At 66.6% G+C, this 7,941-nt stretch overlaps 1 protein-coding gene across 1 annotated transcript in view; it reads left to right on the top strand.

Moving 5' to 3' along the window:
* Positions 1 to 2,313: 2,313 nt before the first annotated feature.
* Positions 2,314 to 7,941, top strand: part of EMIHUDRAFT_216366 (hypothetical protein) — a gene marked incomplete at both ends in the record, with an annotated part of 11,173 nt that continues 5,545 nt past the window's right edge. The window contains 14 exons of the mRNA XM_005762158.1: positions 2,314 to 2,350; positions 2,546 to 2,794; positions 2,945 to 2,998; positions 3,067 to 3,267; positions 3,377 to 3,468; positions 3,545 to 3,589; positions 3,665 to 4,026; positions 4,151 to 4,239; positions 4,367 to 4,601; positions 4,768 to 6,078; positions 6,209 to 6,510; positions 6,573 to 6,697; positions 6,875 to 7,186; positions 7,325 to 7,370. Coding sequence (XP_005762215.1) covers positions 2,314 to 2,350; positions 2,546 to 2,794; positions 2,945 to 2,998; positions 3,067 to 3,267; positions 3,377 to 3,468; positions 3,545 to 3,589; positions 3,665 to 4,026; positions 4,151 to 4,239; positions 4,367 to 4,601; positions 4,768 to 6,078; positions 6,209 to 6,510; positions 6,573 to 6,697; positions 6,875 to 7,186; positions 7,325 to 7,370 — 3,460 coding nt within the window. The remainder of the gene's footprint in view (positions 2,351 to 2,545; positions 2,795 to 2,944; positions 2,999 to 3,066; positions 3,268 to 3,376; positions 3,469 to 3,544; positions 3,590 to 3,664; positions 4,027 to 4,150; positions 4,240 to 4,366; positions 4,602 to 4,767; positions 6,079 to 6,208; positions 6,511 to 6,572; positions 6,698 to 6,874; positions 7,187 to 7,324; positions 7,371 to 7,941) is intronic.

Below are 7,941 nucleotides of genomic sequence, written 5' to 3'. Positions count from 1 at the left end.
CCGTCGCCGCCGTCGCCGCCGCTGCGGCCGCCGATGGTGAAGTACGAGCAAGAAGGGAGGGAGGTCCCAGCGACTTGCCTCGACGAGTTACTCGTCGACCCCGATAGTGACGAGTGCGCCATGGCCACTCGCCCGCCGGTATAGCGCCATATCCCAGCCACGCGCACGACATCCTCCCCCCCTCACCCCCCTCGCAGATACAAGAAATGCGGCCCGAACGGACAGCGGCTCCTCCCGATCGGGCTGACGGTGGCGTTTTGCAGAGCGGTGCGAGCTCCCCACCCATCTACCCACCGCACCGCTCCCTCCCGCTCTCCCCCTCCCGCTCGTTCCCGCTCAACCCCCCCCCCCCCAAAAAAAAAAAACCTCCTTTTTCTGGGGAAAGAGGGAAAAAAACCCCGGGGAAGCCCCCCCCCCCCCCCCCCCCGGGGGGGGGGGGAAAAAAAAACCCCCCCCCCCCCCCCCCCGCCGCGCGCTCCCCACAACACACCGCCTCCCCCCTCTGCCTCTGCTTACTCGGTGCCGCGCACCGCGCGCCGCAGGCGGCGTGGGGAGCTCCTGGCCCCCACCCAAAGATTTATTCCTCGACACAATCAGCACGAGCACTTGCGGCCGCAACGACGGCAACGGGCCTTCGAAGTGGACCCCCGATGGAGACGGCCTCGTGCTTGTGCTCTAGATCGAACACGCTTCGGAGAGCCCGCAGTAGCACCCGGGGCCTGTGGCGGCGAGAGGGAGGGGCGGGGAGCTACAGTCGCCCTCCTCTCACACCCCTGCTCCCCACCCCCGCAGTGGCGCGACAGCTGCTTCATCTATCAGTGGAACGCGAGCAAGGGCAACGACTTCCCGGACAAGGAGAATTGCCGCAAGCCGTGCATCAAGACGGAGTCTGACGACATGGTGTGCACCCAGGGCGTCCAGGTAGTGAAGCCGTACGACCCGGATTGCAATCCGAAAAAGGAGGACTGCGGGGCACACCCGCCCGACAGCACCTACGACTTGCGCTTCGACGTGCACGACTGCAGTAGCACCGGCGGGCCCGGCCTCAACCTCAACCTCTCGTACACCGGCCCCGACGGGCTGCACCCGCTGATTGGGAACGTGGTGGGGCCGGACGGGTTCGTCGAGGGGCCGTACGCCCCCGGGGGCGGTCGTCCCGCCGTCCTCGCCGAAACGCCCTACGCGCCGAACGATGCGTGGCCGCTGCCGATCCAGGGGCTGCCCGTCGGCGGCGGCGAACCGCTTGACGATACGAATCGGTACAAGATGCAGACGGCCCGAGCGTCCTGCGGCCGCTGCAAGAGGATCTACGAGAGCTGCCAGGACGCGACCAAGCGGGCTGCCCGCGCAGAGGAGCTGAACGTGGCTCTTCCCCAAAACTGGACCGAGTCCGAGTGCTGGCTGAAGGAAGTCCAGCCGTGTCTCTTCCCAGACCAGACCCAGCCGTGCCAGGCCGACGAGAAGCAGCGGATGCGGTACACCGGCATCGGCCAACGTGTGCCCGCAAGCCCCCCTCTCGCCCCTCTCACCCCCCTCTTGCCCCTCCCGCCCCCCACCCCACAACTCCCAACACATACAACCACACACACCAAAGGAGACCCCCCGTTGGCTTGGTGATGCCCCTCGCCTCGCCTCGTCCGCAGGCTCTATCGGCTTCGAAGAGGGCGCCGCACGGCTGTAGGACCAGAGATGATAGCACCGTCACCTGCAAGAGGAGAGCGGGGAGCGGGGAGTCAATTCTCACCCCCATCTCTCCCATAGGCTACTCGCGCTTTGATCTGCTGATCGAGGTTCGAGACGGTGACACTGCCTGTGGTGCTCTCTCCCGGCGCCCCCCCCCCCCCTCTCCCCTTGACTCGCCGCCTCTGGAACGTAGATTCTCCGAAGTACAAGACGTGGAGGCACGACCGCTCGGCAGGCAACGCCTCCCATGCACGCCCCCACTCATCGATGCTGCGGTGGCTCTAGGCCGAGGAACGGCTTTGGCGACGAGCCGTCCCCTTCGACGACGAAAGACTTCGGCGTCATCAACCTGAGAGCCAACAATGCGAGAGCAGAACGGGGGGGGGCGACGAGCGTCGTGGACACAGGCATCATGACTGTGCGAAGCGTCTGTCGTAGGCCGTCGGGCTCACCTTCAAGTTTGTGGAGACGCCGGATACCTTGGAGTCGAGCTCGACCTCCGGCCGGTCCGAGGTGAGCACTTGCGCCCCGGCCCATCCCTCATGACACCTCCCCTTCCCAAACTGCCGCCGCCACCGCTCTGGCTGCTGCTCGCAGATTCCCGTCGAGCTCTTCTCAGAACAAGCGAGGATGTGCTTCTACGACCTCGACGTTGGAGCCAACGAACGTCTCCGGGAGGTGCTTGGGGCGGCCATGGCACGGCCGAGGGGGGGTGGTACTCTTGTGCCCCCACCAGCTCCCCGTGCAACCGCAGGTGGCCACCATCTGCACCAAGGAAAACAAGCAGGGCGGCCCATCACACAGAGAGGCCTCCGCGTCGACGAGCGACGCCGCCTCACCTCATGGTCTGCCGACATTATAGGAGAACGTTCGCGGATCCGGTGGCAGACTTCGGACATGCTGCACTACGACAACGCCTCATCCCTCCCCGAGGGGTCCGTGTGCCCCCAGGGAGCGTACAACCCGAATACCGGCGTTGGGTGCGATCCGTCCACCGGCGTTGGGTGCGATCCGTGCGGCACCGTTGTGGCTCCTTACGCCTACACGGACCTCACCCAAGCCGCGATCGAGGCCGGGTGCAAGTGCTTCGAGAACACAGTCTCCTTCACGCGTACAACTGACGGGCAAGTCCTTCCCCGGGCCTCCTCCGGCGGCCCGCTGGTGCGATTCCGCCCTCGACGCGACCACCATAGAGCAGCCGCGCCACCCCCCCCCCCCCCTTCCCCTCCCCCCCCCCATCAGGTGCCATCCACTCTCGAAGTGCGGTGGTGCCAGCCCGAGTTCAACTCTTCCGGTGTCCTCGTCCCAGCTGCATGTGCGGCTTGCGTCTCGCGGGCACCACTCGCCCTCGCAGCTGTGAGCGCCACGCTCTGGGGCTGTTAGGCTACATCAAGATACCCGGCGACCCGTCGCACGCCATCGAGCCGCAGCTCTACGAGAACAAAGTCGAGGGCGGTGCATTGTTAGTAAGCCCGTTTAGGGTCCCCATCACACCGGACAACCCTCGCGGCCGGGCGTACTCCTACTACAACGAATCGCAAGAGCTCGGGGACGGCTGCGTTCAGTTCATCGCGACGCAACAAGGTCCGTCCGCCGTAATACACGGACGCGCCCCAGCCTCCCCCTCCCGCTTTCCTTACGCGCCCGACGCAGCTCACCGTGTCGATTTGCGGTGCGGTTTCTCCCGCCGCAGGCGTCGGCGGCGACAACCCGTCGTCGAGAACCGACGTCTTCAAGCCCCTCGCAGACCTGTCGGAAAGGGAGCGGTACGACGTGCTTCCAAAGGTTGCGTGCTTCTTCATACCACCGGGTGCGAGCCGCGCCCGATCACCGCGGCGAGCGCACGCCACCCCACGCTCAGGCGCTGTCTGGGGTAGGCGACGACCAGTTCAACGTCGACTACCACGTGAGCAGCGGCAATCCACAGCCTTGTTGCAGGAAAGATCAGCCCGCCTGGTACTGCGAGGAGGGGGCGGTCCAGGATTGCGGCAGGGGATGCTCGTGCGGCGCCTCGGTGACTTTCAACCCACCGGGCTACTTCATGGCCAACAGCGAGGCTGGGAATCTCGCTCCCGGCTGGCGCGTCGAGGCGAACGAAGTAGGGCTCAGCGCAGGCTGGACGGATGAGCAATGCAACAATACGCAAACGAACCAGACCACGTTCACGGAGCGATGCCACTACGTCAACGACGCGACGAACCAGACCGCTTGGTTCAGATGCGACGACAACCCGAGGACGCCAACCGCTCCTGGCGGGCTAAGTGATTGCTTTGAATACGCGGGCCGCAACTTCCTCTTCTCCATCGACAACCCCCCGCCCGAGCCCCGGTTCCGCGAGTGCTGGTGCGTGGCCGCTCCACAGCCCCCCCCCCCCCCCTCCCCCCCCCCCTCCCCTCCCCCCACCCACCCACCCACCCACCCACGGACAGACACACCGACCGACACACCGCGCACCTCGCTCGGATAGGTTCTGCAACGAGATCTCCGACGGCACCTTCGGCATCAAAGATCTGAGCTCCTTCCTGCGGTACGAAGCCTTCTCGGTGCGGGAGGCGGGTCCGCAGTCTCGGGACCCGAAATACCCCGGCACTCCTTTCTTCAGCGGGCTCGTCGGCGCGCGACGCAGCGCGACGCAGCAGCCGCAGCGGCGCGCGGCTCTGAGCAGGTCCCTGCCCCGGTCCAGGCTCGATGAATGAGGGGCTGTACAACATCAACAACGAGGATGGGACGGCCTCCCTCAAGGGTACCACCGACCCAACGCGTGCGTGCGGCGTGGCCGATTGTTGTCCCGATACCACCGCCGACGGGTGCGAAAGCGGCGTGAAGCGCCCGGCCAACCCGTGGCTGCAAGAGGTGCGGCTGCATCTGACCCCGCCGTTCGTTCTCCGAGAGTATCACACGGGCGGCTTGGTCTATAGGTGTGCCTTCCGTGCGGCGGCAATCTCGTTGGTGGCGTGCCCAACCTTGACGCGGACGGCCAGCCCCTTTTGATGCTTCCGGCTTGCCCCGACGGAGCGCACACCCTCGGCAGCGCTCGCGACGGGTGCTTGCCAGGCGCACCCGCCCCTCATATTGTTGGTGCAGCGCTGCCGGCCGCACGAGTCTCGCCCGGTTTGTGCGCGTAGGCACTTGCCTTCCGGGTTGCGTCGAGATCGACGCGACCGAGGACAACATAGTGTTCTCGAACAGAGGCATGTCGACTGGGTTTCGCGACAGCGAGTTCGACAAAAAGCCAGCCACAAGGATGTCGCCCGTCACGGGCGAGATCGAGCCGGTGCTCGCTTGCGTGGGCGGCTGGCCGGCTTGCATCGAGCTCTGCGAGCCCGTGGATTGCACAAAGAATTGCCGTCCGAGCGCCTGCTACTCGGAGGAGTACCGCTGCGTCGACTGCGGCGACTGGGAGGTGCCCATCTTCGAGCTGACCCAGGAGGAGGCGTGCGGGCGGGTGGGGCTCTTCAAGGAGGAGTGCGAGGCCGCCGGCTGCTGCGAGTACGGAGGAGAAAACACGAGCATCGTATTCAACATCCAAGGGCTCGGCTACCCAATCCCCCTCCCCACCGGCTTCGAGGGCACCGTCGGCATCTACAACGGCACCTCGTGCGATGCCGACCCCGGTGACCCCGATGGCATCCCACTGATCGGCAACCTCCTCCCCACTCTCACCGCGCCCATGCCCCCGGGGGAGGCATGGCCAGTCGAGTTCGAGACGTCCGACAGCGCCGATAGCGACTCCCTCCGCACCTCGATCAAAATCGACCTGGGCATGACGCACGAGCAGCTGCTCGGCAAACTGGTGGCTGTGAAACTCAGGCTGAAGGGAACGCAGGACTACCAGATCGCCGCGTGCGCGCCGATGGGGGGCGCTGAGCCGCGAGATCCTAACTCTGAGGCCTTCTCGCGGCTGAGGGCTCGGAGTCTCGGCAATGGCGGCCAGCCGGGCACGCCTCCGGTGTACGGCCAAACCCTCGTGTCATTTGCGTGTCTCCCGAAGGGCCGCGGCGAGGCCTCGTGCCAGTCTGGCAGAGTTGACGACAGCACCGTCCCCAAGAAGGGTCCTTTCGAGGGCCCGCTGCCGGATTTGCAGCAGTGCATAGCGACTCAATCGACGCACCCGTCCCCGCCGCCCAACTCGCCGTTCCCGCCCTCTCTGCCGGATGCGCAACCCAACACGTGCATCGGCGACTCTCTGCTCCTCAAGTGCGGCATCAAGCCGAGCGCGCAGAACGACTCCCTGTTCTACCCGGCCCTGGTTGCCCCGAACGAAAACCCGCCAGGGGGACTGCAAGGCACCACGACCACAGGATACTACGCGGAGCAGTGCTCCGGTCGACTGACTGGGGAGCCCGGGGCGAATTTCGGATTCACGCCACCAAACGGCAGAGGCAGCGCCGGCGAGTGCGCTGCGCCCCGACTCAGATCGTTTAGCTTCACATCCCCACGCAGCGGGGGGTGCCCATGACTCCAGCCGCGCCACCGCGCCGCCACGCCGCCGCATTGTTGCCACCAACGCTCCCCTTGTTCGCAGGCCAAGTGTCGAGACCGGCGAGCCCCTCTGCGCCTTCCACCCGCACATGCCGGAGCCGCAGTACCCGCTCTACAGCGAGGACGCAAACTTTCAGGAGCTGCCGCCGACCACGCCACCGCCGCCGCTGCGGCCGTGTACTGAGCCCTTCGGGTGCGAAGGCGCGGGACCGAACTTCGGATTCAACACGAATGCGCCGGCGCCAAAGGCCACGTGCGACGCGATGCCGATGCCGGTGGGGTTCGTCACGGATTTGCCTGTGTTCATGAATCGCTACATCAACGGCGCGGCCTACCCATCATTCTGTGAGCGCACGCCAGGCCCGGGACGCAGCCTCTCAACGCCCCGGCTGTCGAATGCCACGCAGGGTCGAAGCTTTGCGATCCGTTCGTGTGCGATTGGCGCCCTACGGTGCCCGCTTACAACGGCTCGATGATCCCCAACAAGAACCACTGGCGTTGCGTGCAATGCTCGACCCTCTTCAATGAGATGGTGGAGGAGGCCAAGTCGGCTGTGAACTACTCCGAGCCAGGCTTGAGCGCCACTGCCCGCCCGACCACTACCAACGACCCCGCGCCACACACACGCGGAGTGATCAACGGCCGCCACTCTCACCCCCCGCCCTGTACCCCTCGCGCCGTCGCAGAAGCGCGCGCATTCGCGAAGCAGAATGACTACTGCCGCGGCTCCTCAGACGAGGGCCCCGGTATCGAGCCATGGATGGGTAGGAAGAGCTACTTCGCGGACGACGTCTATACACGGTTGTATCCCATCGAGACCAGCCTCAGCTGGGCAGCTTGCAAGTACTCCCCGGATCCGGCCGTCTGTAGCAATGCCACGACTGCCACGAATGCCACGACCCCGGACCAGAAGTGCGGCGACGGAGTCTACGTCAACTGCGAGTTGGACACGAGCGGTCAATGCGTGCCCAAGCCCAAGGATGCCGTGACGTGCCCGAGGCCAGATCCCTCCCTCGACGACGTGGCGCGCCTCATCCCTAGCGCACCCGCACAGCCGCACTCACACCCCGCCCGCGCGGCGGCACAGCGTCTCTCCGGTCGCACTCCCAGACACACACAAGAGCGGGCAAACTCACACCATCTGGTGCTGTGTGCGCAGGAAAAGGCTTGCAAGGAGGGGGGATGCCGCCTCGAGACGATAGTCCGTGACTGTTATGAAGAATGCAATGCGCCCCCGCCCTCTCCGCCGCCGCCGAGCCCGCCGCCGCCGTCGCCTCCGCCGCCATCCCCGCCCCCGCCGTCGCCGCCGCCGCCATCCCCTCCGCCGCCGTCGCCGCCGCCGCCGTCTCCGCCGCCGCCGTCGCCGCCGCCCTCTCCGCCGCCGCCGAGCCCGCCGCCGCCGTCGCCTCCACCGCCGTCGCCGCCCCCGCCGTCGCCGCCGCCGCCGTCGCCGCCTCCACCCAGGTTTCGCTGACCCGAGATCAGTATCGCACGAGATCACACGAGATTTGCGCGAGCAGCAGCACCGCCACAACCCCCCCTTTACCGTCACCCTTCTCACCCCCCCCTCTCCCCTGCGCAGCGCGCTCGCCGCCGTCGCCGCCGCCTCCTAGCCCGACGTGACCATCGGCTCCGCCGACGACGCCGCCTGCCCCATCGTCGGCGCCGCCGGCGCCTCCTGCGACGGCTACTTCGACAGCTTCTCCAGCATCGACCACTTCTGCGACGACAAGGCCACAGGCTTCTGCGAGCAGGCCGCTGGCTCCTCGTCCGAGA

The sequence above is a fragment of the Emiliania huxleyi genome (assembly GCF_000372725.1).
Source record: "Emiliania huxleyi CCMP1516 unplaced genomic scaffold EMIHUscaffold_69, whole genome shotgun sequence".
In the NCBI taxonomy this organism is placed as follows: domain Eukaryota; phylum Haptophyta; order Isochrysidales; family Noelaerhabdaceae; genus Emiliania; species Emiliania huxleyi.
This window is presented reverse-complemented; position numbering and strand designations above follow the sequence as displayed.